Raw genomic sequence first — 21760 nt, forward strand, 5'->3', positions numbered from 1 at the left:
ACTGTGTAGTCAAAAAGATACAGATACCTGATAGATAAAATGATAATAATGTGCGTCCTTTACAAAAAAAATTGTTGCTATACTACCACAGCATTAGCTCAGATATGAGCGATGGACTTATATCTTTTCTTCTTCCTGTTTTTCTTTTTTTTTTCTACCGGTGTTGGATAACTTTAGCAAACTATCAGATAAGTTTAGGGCATCACATTTTAAGTTTAGATTGTGTTTGTGTTTGGAGTTGTTTTATAATTGAAACTAGGAGGGGATTTACTCCACGATCTTCCGGGTTCCCTGCTTGGAGTTCTTAGGTAGTCATTTGGTGTGTGAAATTGTTCTAACGTAGTGAAAACTTCTGTCATGGAGGGCCTGTTTCTTGCATCTAGGTTGAGGCAGTTAACAGCTAGGTCTGCAGCTGTCTGAGCTTCTTTCTTTGAATACTGACCACACAACCTCGTGTCCATGATCCTTAGTACTCTCTTTTTATCACTTATAAATGGTCTGGACCAATCCACAAGGTTTGATTCGCCGACTCTTTCATTCAATGCGCGCCTTCCAGATAATAGCTCTAACAGAACCACTCCAAAGCTGTATACATCACTCTTCGTTGATAAGTGACCTAGTTTTGAACAGATATTGAGGAATCAGAATGAGTTGTTGTATTGAAAATTAGATGTGCAGACTGTGCAGTTTGTTAGATATAATCTTAAGTGCAGCTATAAGATGTAAGTTATTAGTAAAAAACCTGTTGCAATGTATTCCGGGGCAGCATAGCCACCAGTTCCCAGAACTCTGGTTGAAACATGAGTTTTGTCTCCAATGGGACCATCTCTTGCAAAACCAAAATCTGAAAGTTTGGCGTTGAAATTCTACGAATATGTGAGGATAAGGTTAGCTCATATCGACAACTAAATCTAACTGTGTAGCCACAATATTGAATGTTTTCACTAAACCTACAGTTTCCAAATCTTACCGAGTCTAGGAGAATGTTGGAAGACTTGAGATCACGGTAGATTACTTGAGTTTTCAAAGAATGTAAGAAGGATAAACCCCGAGCTATACTAATAGCAATATTCATCCTTGTGTCCCAAGGTATAGGTTGAACAGATTCTGCAGGAAGAGTAAATTTTTAACTAATGAGTAATTGCTTCTAACTGAATATAAAAACAAATGGCTAGGTAAGTTACATTTAAGGATGGCGCTACCAACTTACTTCTAAACAGATGATTTTCTAAGCTTCCTCTTGGCATATATTCGTAAACTAGAAGTCTGTTTTTGGACTCTGAACAATATCCGACGAGTTTCACAAGATTCTCATGATTAAGGTGCCCCAAGTAGTTAACTTCCGCCTGATGAGATGAAAGAGTGAAAACAAAGATTATGTATATATTGAATTTGAAGAGATAAATGAAGCAAATATAATTTAGAAATGTGTTGCTAGTTTTGTTTACTTACAAGCCATTCTTTGTAGCCTTGGAAGCTTTCTGGATCAAGTTTTTTGATAGCTACAACCATGCCAACTCCTTGTCTTGACGTGGCTAAGGTGTTCTCATCAATCCATCCTTTGAACACTTGCCCAAATCCTCCTTCACCAATAAGATTGCTTGCTTTGAAGTTTCCGGTTACATTTCTTAGATCATTAAAGATGTAGGACTTAAGACCTCCTGATGCTGACTCATTACTCTTTATTGTTGTCAAAGAAGTTTTGCCTGATTGGGGGCTTGATGCTTCTTGGATGGAAAATATCTCCTTCAGGGGGTGCGAATTTTGAGAATCTGCAAGATTTTATAGAAGAAAATTGCAGGTTTACGAATCAGAAATTCTCATCTACTATTTGCAGCGTTTCAGAGGTTGGAAATAGCATGAAGATTTGACTTTGTGCTCCTCTTAAGCGTAACTATCTCTTTACTAGCATAATTAGTGAAGTGCCATTCTTACATGATTAGCAACAACTTTCGTGTATCTTATTCAAGCCATTTGCTCTAGTAGTAGAACAAAAACTTGTTTAGTGAAAAGTGAAAACCATCAGATGAAGCAGTCATAAAGCATTAGCAAGAATTATGGGAAGCTTGACGTTTGGCGTGTGGTGCCTTCTAATTTATGCTTCAAAACATTCACGCTATACATATCTTTTTCTGCAAATTGTCAGAATATGCAGCACTAGCAGTTTCGCAGAATATTTTTTCTGAACTCTGAAATGTTGCATTTCTGTGGCTTAACTTCTGTACGACATAATCAATTGATAGATAGAGTGGGACATAGTAGTTAAGATTACCTGGAGAAGATACATGAGCACATCTTGCAGGAGGTCTTCTACAGCAATTTCCCATGGAAACTAATAAAACTTTTATGTAAAATGTCTTTTTTCGTAGTATGATTTCTCTTATCTGGATGAGAATATATAGCTGAAATCTGGTCAAGGTTCTCCCATTAATTCTTAAATCATATTATATTTTCTTGACTTTTCTATTTGTACACAAAATTATTAAATGAACAAAACAAAACAGAGGCAGACAAAACAGACTTAGTCTTCTATTCAAACGCTAAAAACATTATCTAAATCAATTATTCTCTTTAGTTTTAACTTGGTTCTGTTCTGTAACACCCAATGCAACTAGGTGTCTGTTCTTTTTAATCCTGCATTCCTATATATTGTGTTGCGACACTAACTCATGTTGTTTATCAGGGATTCAGGAACATATCCGATCCCTGAAGTAGTTCTGATGGGAACAGAACCATAGATATTAGTCTAGTACTGTAGAATATTGATGACATGATATCTTACTGACACAGCAAACTGTTGAGCTATGCATTTTGTGGAGTATGGTTGTTGTTATGACTAATCGATTATTATGATAAAATATAATCACCAGTACATTACTGAATTTGAAAGCACATTATCACTCATTTAGTCAACTATGATCACTTAAGAAATAAGCATCTTTTACTATTTACTCTATAATTTTTATTGGTACATCGAAATCTGTAGAATGAACAATATGGTATTGGACTTATCTTTAATACGGTTTCTGAAGGTAGTAAATCAGCGCAATTGTTGTACAACGAAATGAACAGAAGCTGACTCAGTAATTTTTGTTTTTTGTTGGAACCTGGCAGTGAATATTTTGTATGTCCACTCAGTGAATCACTCTAGTCTTTATCTTTTGTCTGATGACTGATTAATCATTAATCCAGTGAGTGATTGGGCGTTAACTGTTGTGTGACTAGGATAAGTAGTTTGCTCTAGAGTCTAGTCTAAGCTTGGCTCAGCAACTTCGTTTGTGATGTGCTTATTAGAGTATGGAATCGTCAGTTCTTAACTAGTTGACTAAGTCCTTTTTGCTCTCAAATAAATACTAAATCCGCCTTCATATTAGAAGTCAGCACAAATAGTCACCACATTCATCCCATGTACAGGCAATCTGTTTCCGTCAGCTGCAATTCCTGTCCCTTTCCAGATAAAATTTTCAAAGGTAGTTAGTACCTAATATTGACCCCAAACAAATAAGAGGTGCTCAGTTTAGCTGTATTGAACGTTTCTACACTTGAAGAAAAAAAAATGAATAGGTAACCAACCACAAAGGTTCATCCCATGTCGTTTCCTAGACTCCCCCCTTTTCTTACAGAACATGAGAGCAGGCAAACAAAAACTTGAAATCAGATGGCCAAAACAAAATGAATGCTGAAAGATCTATTAAGGTTGAAGCCCAGTAGTTACTAAACAAACTTGAAAGGGATTTACAAGACCAAAAGTTGTGAACGCTGGAAGATGACAACAGTACGTGTAACATAACAAATGCATGCACATATGCAACATACGTCGACAGCTTCTAGTTTGAATAAAGTAGGAAAGTGATAATCCTAAAGGTGCGCGAATCTTGCTTGCTTTTGTATAATTGTATACAAATCAAAATGAATTATTCATGTTATCACTATCATTACTCACCAATTATGATACTATTCATACATGTCGTATCCTTACCTTAGAACAAGAATTCTAATATTCTACTTACAAAACAAAAGTAAATTAGTTCATACGAAAAAGAAATGATATACTGACCAAATGATATTCATAAAATGAAAAAGAGAATAAAGAAAAAGAATTGTAAAGAAAAATGCAAAGAAGTTAAATTGTCAAAAAGACACTCGGGTTACTTGCAATTCAAGTCTGTGTATGATACCTTCTTTTTATTAATTTTCTTGGAAAAATTAAACAAACAAAAACTAGTTAATGAAATGATCAAGTTTAAAACTTGTCGGTTTTATCATTGCATTTTGTTATCTCAATTAAATTTATCCACATATTTGAATGATTCATATATACCCAATCAGGCAGCTGGCATGTTGTTTGTTATATCTCTAACCAATTAGCTAAGCCACAAAAAAATGTCCTAAAATTACCTACTAGTGTATTTTGGAATTTAATTAAAAGTATTGTGTTGTGTCATTTGACTCATTTTGCATTACTTGTATATAAAATGATGTTAATTGAACAAGATAATATGGGATTAAACATATATAAATTAATGGTGTAAAAAGGTGTCATTGCTTCCGGTATAAGTATGTTGCATGAAGGTGTGTTAAAAATGAATAATTGATAAGATTAGAATCAATCAAGAATGCTTTATTTACTTCTCATGTATCCAATTCTCTTGTAAAAAAGACAGATGTTGTCTTTTAAAAAAATGACTACTTCTATATATGAAACTACTTCTCACTAGCTAGCTCTGCTCTATTCACTTCCTCCATGGCTTCTTCTCTTCCTCCTTGTTCACTCATCATCTTATTCTTTCTGAACTATTTCATCTTCTGCCAGGGGACAACTGCAAATCAGATCCCAGAGGTAACAAAACAAACACCATTCTGATTTAATTTTGGGTTTCCGGTTTGTGATATTCTCAATTTGAAATGTGAATTTGATAGAAATTTACTTTCCTTGAACCTATTTCATTTATATAGCTACAGTGAATTTCTACATGGTTGCAGCTCTATATACTGAGTGTACACGTTGATCAGTCAATTTTGTAACTCCTTTTATTTCCGAATTTCAGGCTTATGTTGTCTACATGGGAAGTTCTAACAGTATCAACGGCGAGATATTTGATATCGAAGCTACCGAATCATCTCACTTAAAATTGCTCTCCTCTATACTACCAAGGTAGTCTGCAGTATTTTTTTATTCATGCGTAAATATTTATTACTACAAAGGATAAAATACCGAGCAGTCTGATTTTATTTTTCTTGTTAGTTTATCGTATTTTGTATGATATTCTCTATACAGTATTTACAATGTTATACGAGTAATATTTTAAAGTTTTACTAATGTATTCTAGCAAGGTCACTGTCTTATTGACTAGCATAGTAGGAGTATTTGCAAAATCAATTTTTATACACTGAAAAAAACAAGGAAATCAGAAAACTTGAACTCAAAATGACAAGATATCCACAATGATGGCCGTTCATGTTGTGAATCGTGTGGGCTTGCTCCACGTATGTAGGTAATAGTGCTGAATTCTTGTCGCGGCTGCTATTTGCATAAGGGGCCATATAGCGTCGGGTCAAAAATTGCATCTCTTGAGTCTACTGTAAACACCAGCAACATTACAAAAATTAATGAGACATTGCCGCAATTATGATATCTATGAATGTCGAGCTAATGGATTTTTTATCATCAATCAATTTTCTTGCAGCCAAGAAAGTGAAAGACTATCACTTGTTCATACGTATAACCATGGTTTCAAAGGTTTCTCTGCAGTTCTTACCGACGAAGAAGCTGCAGTCTTATCTGGTAATTAATTTAACACTTACCAGCACGAACTTAGATTAGCGCAAGATCATATATATATTACTTTTATTAACGCAGATCATGATGAAATCGTATCAATATTTGCGGATACTACACTTGAACTGCATACCACGCGTTCTTGGGATTTCCTAGAATCTGAATCTGGCATTGCATCAAATCATCAGTATCCACTACATGCTTCCGGCGGGGAAGATGTTATTATTGGCATCATTGATACAGGTAAATTTAAAGAATCGAATTCCAGTGGTTTTTCTAATCAAAATAAATTACTACAGAACACGGTGACCGGCAGAAAACCAAACTCTTTCTTGTTAGTAGTAGCTTTTAGAAACAAATTGCGGGATTAAGTTGAGTAGGCCCTACTAGGTGGCCTAAATTTCTGGTGAACAGCTCATGCACTGTCGGCACGTAATTGAAAGTCTTGTAGCACATGATCCCATGATTTGATATCTATGCTTTCGGGCTCGTTGGGACGTTGGAATTAGCCCATCTAAAATGTATATCTTTTATTATTTTGTCAATTAAGGAATTTGGCCAGAATCCCCAAGTTTTAACGACAATGGAATTGGAAAAATTCCATCCAGATGGAACGGAGTTTGCATGGAAGGATCTGATTTTAAGAAATCAGACTGTAACAGGTACTAGTAATGTTCAATGCCTCTAAAAAAACTGGACTGCAGCATGTGCTGCACGTTAGCATCTGTATCCACTAATAGGCTAATACCGTTTGGATTTTTTGCCAATGTAGGAAACTAATAGGAGCTAGATACTACGACACTCGAGAAGACATGATCAAGACGGAATCCAATAGGACTTTAAAATCGCATACTGGGTCACCCAGAGATTCCGTTGGCCACGGAACCCATACAGCATCAACAGCTGCAGGCGCAATGGTGCCCAACGCAAGCTACTACGGCCTCGGGCATGGTACTGCAAAGGGTGGTTCTCCTTCTAGTAGGCTAGCAATATACAAAGCTTGTTCACTAGCAGGTTGTTCTAGTGCAACCATACTTAAAGCTATGGATGATGCAATCAAAGATGGTGTTGATATAATCTCAATTTCAATTGGAGTTAGCTCAATTATACAATCGGATTTTTTAAATGACCCAATCGCTATTGGCGCTTTTCATGCTAACGAGAAGGGGATTATGGTAGTTTGTGCTGGCGGAAACGATGGGCCAGATGCTTTTACTGTTGTCAACTCCGCACCTTGGATTATGACTGTTGCTGCATCTAATATCGATAGAGCTTTCCGGTCTAATGTTGTTCTTGGCAACGGGCAGATTTACCACGTATGATGCAAACCTAGCCTAAATATCCTTCCATTTCCTATTGACATTTCACTTGCGTCTGAATTTTTTTTTTTTTTACTTGATTAATTATTATTACAGGGAAGTGGAATAAACTTTTCCAATATGACGCGCTCAAAAACATACCCAATTGCTTTCGCAGGAGATGTGGCAAGTACAATGACTCCCTTGTCTGAGTCGAGGTAAATATTTGCACCATTATATACGTGGTGTTGAGATCGGAAGAATGTAAAAAATTTCGTTATCTTTTAACTCAAGCTCAGAAAAATGCATTCTGATAACGTTTCTTTCTTGCTGTTTTCCTCTGGGAAATCAGCAATTGCTATCCAGGATCATTAGATTTGAAAAAAGCAGCAGGAAAAATCATTGTGTGTGTCAACACGGATCCGATGGTCTCAAGACGGATAAAGAAATTGGTGGTCGAATCAGCTCATGCAAAGGGCATAATTTTGATCAATGAAGCTGAAAAAGGAGAGCCTTTTGATTCAGGTGTTTTCCCGTTTTCAGAAATGGGAGATGTGGATGGAGCTGAGATACTGAAATACATTAACACAACCAAGTAAGTATGCCTACTAATGCGTAATTCTGATTTATACGTTAAAACAATTTTGAGCAAGTTGAAATAACAGCCAAGCTTTGACCTTGTTGGTGATGAAACAGGTACCCGACGGTTACTATTCTACCAACAGTTGAAGTTCCGAAAGTTAAACCAGCACCTGTTGTTGCATCTTTCTCCTCAAGGGGTCCTGGTGGACTGACCGAAACAATTCTTAAAGTGTGCATATGTTTTTCAGATTTCTTCATTCATTTCTTTGGAGTTTCAAGTTTCAACTCTCAGCGTCAACAATATTTCATTTGCTATGAATGCAGCCAGATGTAGCAGCTCCTGGTGTTGCCATACTAGCAGCCATGATACCGCCAACGAAAAAAGGAAGTGTTCCACCAGGAAAAAGACCTTCCAAATTTGCCATCAAATCAGGCACATCAATGGCTTGTCCTCATGTTGCTGGCACAGCCGCATTCATTAAATCAATACACCCGGATTGGAGTACTTCTATGATCAAATCAGCTCTTATGACCACAGGTAATTATGTAACTTTTGCACTGTAATTTAACCTGACAGTAGAAATCAAGGTACTAAATTGTTACAAACTCATTCTTTTTCTGCAGCTATTGCATCCAACAACAACGGGAAGCCGCTAACAAACAGTTCAAATGCGTTTGCAAATCCACATGAAATGGGTGCTGGAGAAATGAGCCCACTCAGAACTCTTAATCCGGGATTAGTTTTTGAAACCACAACCAAAGATTATTTACATTTTCTTTGCTATTATGGATACAAACAGAAGATTATAACTTCAGTTTCGGGTACAAATTTTACGTGCCCATCTAACTCCATAGAGGATTTCATTTCTGATATTAATTATCCTTCGATATCAATTAGCCAGCTCGAAGGACACCGTACAGTTAGAACAGTAACCAGAACTGTAACAAATGTAGGACAGAAAAATGCAACTTATGTTGCGAAACTAGACTCGCCGAGATCAGGTTTGATAATCAAGGTGTCGCCAGAAAAGCTTGTGTTCACTGATAAGGGTTCCAGGACAGCATCTTTCAAAGTTTCATTTTACGACAAGGGTTTAACAAAGGGATACAAGTTTGGAAGTGTGACATGGTCCGATCAGGTGCACTTTGTACGTGTTGTATTTGCTGTAAATGTTGTCTAATCCTATTTATTTTTTCTTCTGTTCTAAATTTTGAAATAAAAGTAACGCGGTGAGATTGGGGTATACCCAAATTTAAATGGACATGTGCCCTTACTAAGGGGAGGTCAAAACAGGATGAAGTTACTTTAGTACCCTGCACTAATTAATCTAAAGTTAAACCCTAAACTTAAAAACTAAAAAACGTTTAATCTTCTTCTAATCTATCTTCTCTAATCCCTCTCATCTTCTCCTTCCTTCATCTTATTCCATCAACCAAAAATTTCAATTTTGATATTCTACCAAAAATGGTTCGACCCAGTAGCAAGAGAGATTCAACAGGTAACATGAGAAGATCCAAATCAGAGGGAAAAGATAAGGAAAAAGTTGGAACTGGCAAACCCGAAAATCCCTGAGAATGTTGAAAAAAACCCTCCGCCGGTGAAAAGAAGACTGTAAATGATTTCTAAACTCAAACCCATTATTCTGATGCATTGTATGATTGTTGTTATATTAGGTTAGAAATGGAAAATTATGATTATCAGGGTTTTTGGTCGGCAAGGTCGATAATTTAAAACCATGCCGACTGTTGTTGTTTTGTAAGCGCCGGCATGGTATTAGGATGAATAATCTGCCGACTTTTCATAGCATCCATGGCGACTGTTAGACAATAACCAGGGCCGACAGGGTACATTAACAAACCCTGTCGACTTACGTCTAGTCGGCAGTGTCTTAGACTTGTACCATGCCGACTTTATGTCACAAAAACTTGATTTTCATTAGTTAACTGTCGGCATCTTTCATGAATAAGACCTTGCCGACTTTGTATTAGTCGGCATGGTATATGATTACAACCCCTCCGACCATTGGTTGGTCGGCAGTGTTTAAATTCTAGACCCTGCCGGTTGTATTACCAGAACCATGTTTCAATATGTAGAATTTTCATATCTCTTATTTGTGTATTGTCTAGGTTCCCACCGGCAAAAATAGAAGATATCCCTTGTATTGTGAGCAATGCAGCAGAGCTATTGGAATTTATTGACAGGATTTATCCTGGTTTAGAAGATCCTAAAGATGAAACTGAAAATAATTGCTCTGTAAGAAAGTCACTTCTGATGGGTAAGGAAGATCCTGAAGAATTTCTAAGGTTTATGGAGAGTCCTAACAATCCCCTCAACTATGAAGAATGCACATCATCAGAGGAGGAAGAATAGGAGGTAGATCCAAGGACTTTTTTCAGGACATGTGACTTTTCTGGAGTGAACCCCTATTACAATGAGGTCGGTGACTACATAGGTCCAGATAAGGGAAAAGCAAAAGCTGATGCTGCTGAAAAAGCTAGTGATGTGGAGGAAGATAACAACAACAAGAAGGATCCATGAAATTCTTAAAGTTTATCATGCTTCACTTGGTTTAGAAACTTAGATTGTGGTTTGAACTATTACATTATATTTGTTTTGAACTCTTGGATTGTGGTTTTAGACTTGTTAAACTTATGTTAATTTTCAGTTTCAGTTGCTTTAGAACTTATTCTTTTTTGGGAAGTTTTAGACAATATTAGAGTTTTACTGAGTCGGCATGATGTGTAAACTCAACCTTGCCGACCATACTAGGCTTTATGTGCCACAATGTTGTCAGGAAGTGATGGTCGGCATGGTTTGAAATCTCGACCTTGCCGACGTAAATGTTAGTTGCACTTTTTAGGTACAAAGTACAACCCATTGAATGCTCAACGACTAGAAATTTCAAAATCAAGATATTAGGTGTGTTGTTATTATAAAAACATTCTCAACTTCATCTTCAACCTTGCATAAAGAATGGAAATTTCAAGTGCAACACAACCAAATATTTGTAGTCTTTGTACACCAAGTGGTCATTTTGCAAACGATTGTCCCTTTGAAGGAATCAAATGCACTATTGAAGGTTGTAAGGGATTCTTATTTCTCATGAAAGCTGCAATAGGAGATGTATATCAGCCGTATGCTTCAAAATGCACTTGTTGTGGGTTTTTCTATTTGATAGATGAGCGCCTAGCTCCGTATGAAGATGAAGTTGATAAAATCAACCTTCTACCATGCACAGATCCATGTTGCGACGGTAAGATGAAGCTAATTACCTCTCCTAAGAAATTGTGTACCGGAAAAAGATACTATTTATGTCCCAAATGTGTTAGAGTTAAGTTTTTAACGTTTGTATGCTTTAGTTAAGGTTTGTATGCTCTAATTAAGTTTTTAAGGTTTGTATTCGATGTAAAGTCTGCATTGTACTAAATTAAAAGCATGTCAGCTGCTTAACAGTCGGCACTTAACAGTTTACAAACCTTGCCGGTGGATATATAGTCGGCAGGTTTCTCCTAATACACCCTGCCAACTATGATGTATGAGAATATCCAGAAACAAGTTTTTTTTTCCTGTTATAATCGGCATGGTTATCCACACAAACCCTGTCGGCCGCAGAAATGTCGGCAACCTGACGAAACCAAGACCCTTCCGCCCCTGTGTTGGTCGGCACTGTAGGAGGGAAAAAACCTTGTCGACCGTCCAAGGCCTTTTTTTCCTGTGCTTTCATGCAGTGCAGCCGGAAGCCTGACGAATTTATAACATGCCGACCCTGTGACGGTCGGCGGGGTCGTGTGACAAATACAATGCCGATCAGAGTATACACAAAAAAACCACGTCCATTTCATTCATTTGTAGTACGCCAAAGTACATTACACAAAACACGAATGCGATTACAAAAGTACTCCAAAAAGATACCTTATTCCCTAATCATAATCACTCGTCACTCAAATCTATGGGAGGGAGTTCATTCAAATCTATTGAACCTCCTTTAGTCAAATCTATGGGACATTCCCTAGACTCATCTAAAACATTCCAAAGGTCCATGTTGTCCTCATAAAGTTTCACCCATTCCTTGCTCTTGTTGTTTATGAACTTCTCCCAAAAACTAAACCTACAAAGAGGAGGTAATGGACATTCTTTGTTGAGTTGTACACCAATAAAATGATTTTTATCCACCAAAGCCATAACAATTCTTCTATGCTTGAGTTGCTCCACACAAACATCATGTTTCGGTGCAAATGCTATAGATAATCCTTTACTAAAAAAATGTACCACGCATGACCACGTATCCGCCAATAGATGGCGACACTCCGGCATTCTCATCCAGTGCTCCCATTTTATCGGTGCATTTCCCTCCGGGCCTTTAACACTAATAAGCAATTCTTTAAAAGTCGCTTCTTTGTCCTCCATCGAACATTCTAGCATCATTGAGATATGAAACTCCTTGTGTTTTTCTAGTTGGGCGGCCATCTTCTTTCTTATGTATTGGCATTGGGTGAGATTCTCCACAACCACTCCACTTAGGTGTCCCAATTGTTGCGAGACAACGTGAAACCCACAATTTCCATCCTTTGGGACGTCGTCGGTACCAATAACGAACTCTTGAATAATTTGAGGGAGTTTTATGCGATACTCTTGCAATACTGGTTGTACTACCTTCTTTGGAAGACCTCTTTTCTTCGCAACATCCCCTTGGCTTGCTTAACTCTGAACAGGTAGAGTGCCATTTGGATTCAAGTTTGAGACCGTTGGTGTAGTTGAATCCTTCCTTGGCCGACCCCTTTTCTTTCCAACAAATTCCACACTTGCTTGACTCTCAAGAAGTGGAGTGCTATTTGTATTCAAGTTTGAAACCGTTGGTGTAGTTGTTTCTTTCCTCGGACGACCTTTTTTCTTTTTAGCCGGCTCCTCCTTGTATTGCGCCTCGGTATAAACATGTCCGGATGGATCGCATTATGTACTCAAATACTCTTTAATTTGTTCACTTTGTTCCGCCCTCGTCTTTGTGGTAGGTGGTCTACCACAAGGATCTTGTTTCGCCGGTTCTTGAAGTTCTTCCATAAAAGGGTAAACAATCAGCATCAACTTGTGCCTCATAGTTTGTTTGTCCAACCTATTCAACTTGGGGTACTTGTCGAGGATTATTCTCCCAATTTCCATGTCGCCAAACTCTTCACCGGGATCTTCTCTTGGAGCCGGTTTGAAAGATAGTTGCTTCCAATAAGGATCGATATCTTCAATAAGAATGGGAGTTTTATACCTAACAAGCATATGACGACATGGAAGTCCGATACCTTCATTATCCTACACTTACAAGGAGTTCTCGGGTCATCATACTTTTGATACAACTTGAGATGTTTCATCATGAAACATATTTCCCAATCCGATAGCCGTCATTATCCTCCTTAAACTCCTTCAACTTGCGAAAGCTACTTTCTTGGAATTGCTTTTTTATCTTGTCGATATCATTATTAGTGTACTCATGGATAGCATGTTGCACCGTCACAATCCCATTTTGACTTGTGAAAAGTAGACCTTTTAGTTTCCCATGAGATTGCTCTACCATACTTGTTGATTCAAGTTTGAAATGTTTATAGTCGTAAGTAAAAACATACACAAACCTCTCTTTGTGTGGCCTCAACCATTGTTTCTTGCAATATTCCACTACTTTGGGGTAATTAGTTCCCCACTCATCCTCGAACTCCTTCAAGTGCATCTCATATCTTGCAACACTCATCGACCAAACCACCTTATCCCACGCTTTCATGAATAACCTAAACTTGATCTCACCTTCTTTCCATTTTTCGTCTTCTTTCTTTTTCTCTTTCCCCCTCTCCTCTTTAGTTAGTTTACTAAGACGTTCATCTTCCTCCTTTTCACGTTTAGTGCCTTTCTTTGCCTTTGGCTTTTGGATATGATTCCTACAATTCTTTCTAAGATTTCATTGTATATGCCAAGTACAAAGAAAATTTTGTGCATTTAGAAAAACTATCCTCACGGCGTTCATTAGTGCTTGCTCATTGTCGATCATTATAACCCCGGGAGTCTCGTCTTCGTGGTAGAGAAGCTTCAAAGTTTCCAATGCCAAAATATAGCTATCATCCTTCTCACGATCCATAAAACACCATGCCACCGTGAACGATTGCTTATCCGAGGTTTGTCCAACAATGTTCAACAAAGGCATGTTGTACCTATTCGTATTATAAGTACAATCCATGAACAAAACTTGGTAAAAGCAACGCGCCAATTGAATCATATCGGGATGTGCAAGAAAAATACGATCCACCTTCCCTTCCGATGACTCATGGTGTCTCACCGTGTAATTATATTTGTGTACTAACCATTGTGATTCTTCGATCACCTTTCTTCCATCCCATTCAATCCTTTTGATAGTTTCCTTGGACGCATAAATTGTAGACAATGAAGATAGGTTATTCTTGTCATCCCTCTTGAACTTACTAAGGAGCTTGCTTGGTTTAATTCCCCAACTTGTTCGAACTCGTGCGATTTCAACTTGGCAACTTGACAATGCCCAACAAGAGTTTCCGGATCTTTATGGTTATGCCAACCAACATCAACTCTATTCATTCTCCACACGTTATCGGTTTCTTTGTTCCTCCAAAATATAATCTTGAACGGGCATCCACACTTCTTTGACTTCGTCTTGTACATCTTAGTCGTCTTCTTATCATACACATAACCCTTTCTCTTGTGACTTGCGTCCGGCGAACCATAACACTCGCATACCATTTCAAACCACGTATCTTTTTGTTGGGTATTTTTCACTAGAACGCACATCTTCTCTTTTGCATTCTCAACAATCCAATTGACTGCGTCATTTTTTTACTCCCATTCCAAATCATTAGTGTAATGTGCGGAAGTATCGGGACCCTTAATATTGTGAGCTTGAGGATGATCCGTCATCGGTACCAATGCAACAATATAGAAAACATCAAAAGTTAGTTGATATGTATTACCAAAGTCGGCATGGTCGACATATAAACCGTACCTACTACAAAGTACCCGACATGGTAGAAAAATCCAACAGTACCGACCGAGATATGGTCGACATGGTCTACATATCCACTACAATGCCGGCGTAAGCATTTTCAAATCACGACTCCTGTGCAAAAAAACTAAAAGTCGGCATGGTTCAAATTTTCTACCTTGCCGACTCGTGTACTGCTCATGAAAAGTCGGCACGTTGTTCAAATATAAACCACTCCGGCGCTTAAGGTCGGCATGATCGACAAGCGTCGACCTTGCCGACCCTGAGAAGCAAAAGTGAAAAAAAAAACCAAAATCGATCATTTGCATGGAAAAATCACAATCTTCACGACGTAGGTTGTCTACCTGATTACTTGCAGCTCCATTCTCTTCTTCTGGGTCATTGGATTCTACGTTTGGCTTAAGATATTCATCACTTCCATAGCCATCTTGAGTTTGAGGAAAATAAAAGTGAGTATCATGCATGTAATCCATTTGATCATGATTTGGTAGGTCATCATACAAGTACTCATCTGTAGGAGGAAAGTTAGAAGACTCTCCCACTTCAAAATCAGGATTAGAATCACTCATATCACAAATTTCTCAAAAATCCTAACTTCCCCCCCCCCCCCCCAAACCTCCTCTACTACTTCGTACTCTTTCCTACTCTCAATTATTTCTAAACCCACTCATATAAATCAACTAACTAATTTAATTAATCTAATCATTTCAATTAAATTAGTGTTAATCATTGCAGGGGCGATTTTGTCATTTAGAAAGTACAAGATAAGGGGTGGCTTCTTTTACTTCATAATGACCTACCTTTTGTCTCATTAGGTATACCCAATTAATCTGGGTATACGCCAATCAAGCCGGGAAAAGTAAATAATTCAAATTTGGGAAGTATTTCAATATGGAAAATTTCTTGTTTGGTCCTAAACCCATATAGTTATTTATAGTAGGGTCCAACCGGATTTTTTTCTATCCGGAGGTCCAAAATTAATTAAAACATGGAAATGTCCATAATGCCCATTACTACCAAACGTGTGTGTCTACACTGCTTACAAATTTGAGTACATATCTGGTACACTGCTTAAAAATTCGAGTACATATTTGCTACACTGCTTACAAATTTGAGTACATATCTGTCGCACTGCTTAGAAATCTGAGTACATATCTGTCGTACTGCTTACAAATCCGATTATATATCTGAATGCTTACAAATTCGAGCACATATTTGCTGCACTGCTTCCAGGTAGAGTACAAATCTGTAAGAATCAATGATAAATAAATTATAAAACGTGTTACATCACATACATTGTGATGATTATAATTTTTCTTCGAATGTATTGCCATGCTTCTGGGGAAAGCAAGGATCTTCTATTATCGTTTTCTTCTTAACTGCATATAGATTGACTCGTTTTACGTACTGCTAGTGTCAATGCCTGCAGACACACAAAAATTAAAACGTTCATCATAGGGGCCATCACTTATGCCCAAACATACAGAGTCTAATTTGAGGAACCATACAAACCAATGCAAATAAAACTCATAATGCACGACAAATGGTCTCCACCAATAAATCCAGAATTTAATGAACCTGAAAAACTGTGGGATGCACGGTGATATTACTGACTGAGCCATCCTGCTCTGTCGCGGTCTCCACCAATAAATCCTGCAGAAATACATCGAAGTCTGGTCAACAAAAGCAGCAATCTCATAGAAATCCAGTCATAATATAACTGAAAAACTATATTACTTCTGCTGAAATAAGTCGTGCAACTATGTTTTTTGTTTTTGCTAGTTTCTTACAGTTAATCGACAACCAAAAAACTAAACTGGAAGCACATAATTGGCATTCTTGATGCCCCTGCCATTAATCCAAAGCATCTAATACACAAACAATTAATACATTAAGAAAAAGAAAAAAAAACATTAGTATCAACAATGAGAAGACATTTACAGCATAAGCTGCGCTTTACCCCGAAGCTAACATTAGTAGTTTTCCTCAATCATAGCCATAAAGAATTTAAAAGAGGTGTAATTAAATTCAAATTTCCATGGGAGGTTATCAATGATTTTACCTGTCGATTGTTACCACATAATGAGAAATTTTTTATCAACAGTAGCTTAATCAAATCTAAGAAGAGCCGAATCTGAAACGCAGGAGACATTAATTTAACATCTAAAATAAAAATGGTTCTAAGCAAGCACATGGATTGCAATTCGGTGGATCAATGAAGGAACCCCAACCTTGAGTGTTACTGAGAAAATTACACATCTGTTCCAACAACGAAGTTCTCTATGTCACATTTGTTATGCAACTCAGATATGCGCACATATTAATAAATTTAATCTGCTTGCAAGGCTCTATTATTGTCATGGAAATATATACTCGATAGGATAATAAAATAGAAAAACCTAAACTCCTGAATCAGCTAATATCAATATAGAAGACAATGGTCATGGAAAAAATCAATTAATGTTCCACTGAAGAAGAATTCTTTTCAAAGACATCTAAATCAATTCCTGAGTTCTACGCCATGTCTCCAATTTATGCTCATTTCCTAAGCTTTATCGAAACCATTGTTTCATCTGATGTGTTCAACTTAGTCAGCATTAACAACTGTCCAGATGATAAATAAGAAAGTTAAGTTAACATATTAACTGAACCAAACCTGTGAGAGCAATCATTCTACACCGGAAAATCCCTATTATTATGGCGATTTTTCAGTAGCATTTTTCTCATCTTTGGTCGACTCTTCCTGCAAAGGAAAAATAAAGAAATGGTTAACCATTTAGTTGTATATAGAGTTGATAAAAAAAAAGATCAACATTGGTGTCAGGGAGAAAAGACTGGAGCTAAAATGCATTCTTAAAAACGACAATCGTTGCAAGATAGGAATATTCTTTGACAGTAATTAACTTAAGGTTAGTTATTTGTATACACGACTCATGGAGACTGTATTGGCTAATGCAACTCCATAGCAGTTGGGGCTTTAGTTAAATATTAACAGCTCAACACCATAGTACCAACTCCATATGCTCATCATCAACGGTCGGTTGTCTCCCAGCCAACTTTGATGTCGTTGGATACATATGGTTGAGAAGCAATACCAAAAGGCAGCACCAATGGAGTAACGGTGGTTTTGAGCAGCAAAAACAACACACGGCAAAAGGAAACACCAATGAAAGCCTATTCTGCACAGTAATCTACTTTTCATGGATTTCATAGGTACATCAGCGGGAGAAAAAGAAGCAATACCAAAAGGAGGGAAATTAAACTATGGTTGTACCTGCAAAATGGCGAGTACAAACCTGTATATGAATACGTACCGCATAAAACACATCAACAAAACTAGAATCTATTTCAGTATTTCACACACGTACTGAATCAAACACAACAAAAAGCACTTACTATCACTATGTGACATATGTACTAAAGATTCTTGAATTACAAATCAACTGCATGACAAGAATAGGTGACAGATCTATGAAAAATAAGAGAATCGAAAGACATACTACCGTATTTAACATACTTACTGAAGGATAAGACTAAAAAGGTGACAAAACTATGAATCAAACACAACAAAGAGCACTTCATATCAGTATCTGACATATGTACTTGTGGATAATAACATCTGAATCTACAAACAAGCGTGGTTTTGAAGCGAAAAACAAAAAGATAATCAAATTAAGGAAGTTCTTTTCAGTATTCCATATATGTACCTATGATTCATAAGTAAAAATCAACTGCATGTCAAAAAAAACTTATAAATCTACAAATACAACAAAATCAAAACAGTTATATCTCAGTATTGCATATATGTACTTCTAGATCAAGCAAAAAAAATTAAAAAACTATAAATACAACAAAATTAAAGCAATTTTTTATCAGTATTCCATATATGTACTGCTGATCCAAACAATTTGTAACAACAAACAAGCATGATCTGAACTATTTTCATCAAAAACTACCAGTACATCATATACGTATTGATGGTTCATAAAGAAAAACAAAGTGAAAAAAATCTAAAACTAACAAAAAGAAACTAGTATAGGCAAATCTCATAACGAAATAAATAAAAAATGTGAGGATCCATCTAGATCTGACCTATTTTCACGAGAATAAACTAATCAAGCATGGAGATCGAAAAATCAAACATCAAAAAGGACCATATATATGTACAGATCGAAAAAATCACCAAACAATGCAAGATCAAGAAAAAGAAAAAGAAAATAGGTTCCCATTCATATCATCACCATCATCATTCCCAATATTTCCAATCATTCAGATTGTGTCCAGCACACAATACAACAATAATTTGATTGATGATGATAATTTCTTCCTAAATCTCATCAAATATAAAAATCTTTTTTGTTGAATACCTGGGGCTTAACTTGATTCATGTCTATGAACGCGAATTGAAACAGAAATGAGTTAAAGAGTGTGAGAGAACTTACACCGGAGTGAATCCCATGGCGATTGGTAGTACTCTTGAAAGTAGTGAAAAGAGAGATACAACAGATCAAAAGAACAATGAGTGGAAGAGATAATCGTTCTAATAATCCACGAAGTCTCCAGAATTGTTTAAGCTGTCGATTTCCTCTCCTTCCAAACACATCTCCTTCCCTGAAAAACAAGCAAATACTCAGATGAGATGAAATCAGATCTAATGAGCACTAGAATTATCCTAATACAAAAAACTAGAAATTATCAGTAGAGAAGAGGAGAGGGAGAGGGGGAGAGAGGGAGAGAGAAACTGAATCTGAGAAGAAAAAGAATATGGAGAGAAATTGGCTTATGTTTCTGTTATATATAATAAAGGTTATTTTGGGAATTTTAAAAATGCACGTAATATTTACACACGTGTGCAGGAACTGGGCTTAAAAAATTAGGTCCATTTTTTTCTTTTCTTTTAATTATGGACCTACCATTACTGGGCTTTAGTGGGTGGACCTGCCACTAACTAAGAACACTAGAATAGTACCTATTGGTAATTCCTAGTTTCAATATTCCGTCAACTACTAGATGGGCAAGGCCCAGGCCAAAGAGGTGGCCGATAGTATAAATTCCGCGAAAGCTTCTCGCGGAGTCAAATAAACAGAACCTCGCGTTACAAAACAAATCCTCAGGTCTTTCTCTGCATCCCTCTCTGCAAAACCCTAATCCATCTCGAATTCAAGAAAAGATGTCTTACGATGATGTAGAGATTGAAGATATGGAGTGGAGTGAAGAATTAAAATCTTTTACCTATCCATGTCCATGTGGAGATCTATTTCAAATCACTAAAGAGGAGTTACAAATTGGGGAAGAAATTGCTCGTTGCCCTAGCTGCTCTCTTTATATTACCGTCATCTATAATATGGAAGATTTCATCGGAGGAGACTCAAATAAGAAAACTGTACAGCCATCTAATCAACAACCAGTTGATGTCGCTTGAATTTGATGTCCGGTTAGGGTTTTGTATTTTTCTTCTTGTAATTTTAGGGGTTTGGGTTGTTTTATCAGGATTTTGTTTGATTTTTGATTTCTGTTTGTTAACTATTTAGTAGAACCCCATTTTAGCACTATTCTTGTATTTTTGTTCGGATTCTGGAGGGCGTCTGATGCTTATATTGGAAGAAATTTGCATTAATTGTTAAGAAACAATGAAAAAATATATATTATGTGTAAAAGTTTTCTATGACAGCCATAATTTTCGAATGATGAGATGTTATATTACAATAGAATGTAACAGGGAACTATTGTGTGATTTGCTTGAACTCTTTTATGTATCATCCTTCTTTCATAAACATATATACGAGTAAAAGTTCAGCAATTTAAGACTAGAATCATAGCCTTATCAAATACAGAATTCGTGCGCAAAGTCTGGTCACCTAAGAAGACCTGTCGCTATTGTAGGAAGATGAACAAGAACTATTAGTCCAGGATATTACCAACTGCTTTGCTTCTTCAGAAATCTGTTTCTCTCGAGGTCATGTATTTTCATATATTGCTTACTGCAGTCACTTGCAAGTAGTTTGAAATTCGAGCTGCTGCTGACTTTCTCTTAATTAGGTTCATTATTAATTAGCTAACTGCGACATGGATACTAGTATTTCTTTACGTCCTATTTATTAAGTATCATGATAGTTTGCATATCGTTTTCTTCATGATTATTTGTACAGACCTTATGAAGGTGGTGTCAGACTTCTACATTTCTTGGTCAAGATGGTTTGTTGCAATTATCACTATATTTGTTATTAATATTGGTAAAACTAGATGGTTTGATAGTGGTATCAGGATTTGGGAGTGCCAACATAAGCCAATGTCTCGGGTGCTAGCTAATATCTGCAATCAACTTTGTATGATTTATTCCTCATAAGGGTTGTCCCGAAATGGCAATAGTTCACCAACTTTTAATTTATATACGGATTACTTGTTAGCTTTTGGCAATTTGGAAACTGCTATTCCAGAAGTAGCAATGAATTTGCACATGATATGATATGATATGATATGATTGTCGTTGGGAAGCACATGCTAAGAATAATGATTTTCGTATTGGAATGAATGAAATGGATTATTCAGCTGGTTGGCTAGATTGAAAGGGTTTTTTTCTGATCTTTGAGAGAAATGAATCCTCTGTAAATTAAGTTCTAAACAAATTCCTTGTGCAGTTGGGCATGCTTCTTGGAATGAATATACAGCTGATCATTTTCATCTCTTACACTTAGTCGATGTCTCTACCATGAAGTCAGTGTGTATATAGTTAGTGTGTTAGATATAGGATGAAAAGTTTTATGTGGATCAGATTAGTAAGACAGACTGAACATCGGAGCAAGTCGCTGTAATTTATATGAAGTTGTTCTTGGAAAGTGAATTTGTTCCAGGAAAGAAAAAGCAAATTTATGAGATTAGTGATAGTTAGATTATATGGGTATCCTAGGAACTTCAGCCTGTGTTTATCCGTATATCTATAGTGCATCTCTTTGAAAAGTCACAGTAAAGTTGCAGGTTTCTTTAGGCAGAAAAAACACTGTGATGTCAAGCAAATGTATACTTGGAGTCGGCAACACCATTTTGTATCTGTGTGTAGTAAGTATAGGTTATTTCACCATTTTACAGACTTACAA

At 36.7% G+C, this 21760-nt stretch overlaps 1 protein-coding gene and 1 pseudogene across 1 annotated transcript; one reads left to right on the plus strand and one right to left on the minus strand.

Moving 5' to 3' along the window:
* Positions 1-48: 48 nt before the first annotated feature.
* LOC113308903 lies at positions 49-2381 on the minus strand (annotated as a pseudogene).
* A 2096-nt stretch (positions 2382-4477) lies between these two features.
* On the plus strand, positions 4478-8969 carry LOC113311049 (CO(2)-response secreted protease-like). Its single transcript, XM_026559895.1, has 11 exons — positions 4478-4840; positions 5049-5155; positions 5688-5785; positions 5861-6022; positions 6330-6441; positions 6552-7095; positions 7195-7295; positions 7430-7672; positions 7774-7888; positions 7984-8197; positions 8284-8969. The coding sequence occupies exons 1-11, from the start codon at positions 4745-4747 to the stop codon at positions 8838-8840; spliced, it is 2349 nt and encodes a 782-aa protein (XP_026415680.1). The 5' UTR covers positions 4478-4744; the 3' UTR covers positions 8841-8969.
* The last annotated feature ends 12791 nt before the right edge of the window (positions 8970-21760 follow it).

The sequence above is a fragment of the Papaver somniferum genome, chromosome 9 (assembly GCF_003573695.1).
Source record: "Papaver somniferum cultivar HN1 chromosome 9, ASM357369v1, whole genome shotgun sequence".
Classification (NCBI taxonomy): Eukaryota; Viridiplantae; Streptophyta; class Magnoliopsida; order Ranunculales; family Papaveraceae; genus Papaver; species Papaver somniferum.

What these genes read in the sequence shown, in the direction of transcription:
- LOC113311049 (XM_026559895.1), top strand. Translation starts at nt 4,745, where the DNA reads ATGGCTTCTTCTCTTCCTCCTTGTTCACTCATCATCTTATTCTTTCTG. An exon ending in CTGCAAATCAGATCCCAGAG is followed by an intron (nt 4,841 to 5,048) that starts GTAACAAAACAA and finishes TCCGAATTTCAG; the next exon opens with GCTTATGTTGTCTACATGGG. An exon ending in TGACCGAAACAATTCTTAAA is followed by an intron (nt 7,889 to 7,983) that starts GTGTGCATATGT and finishes CTATGAATGCAG; the next exon opens with CCAGATGTAGCAGCTCCTGG.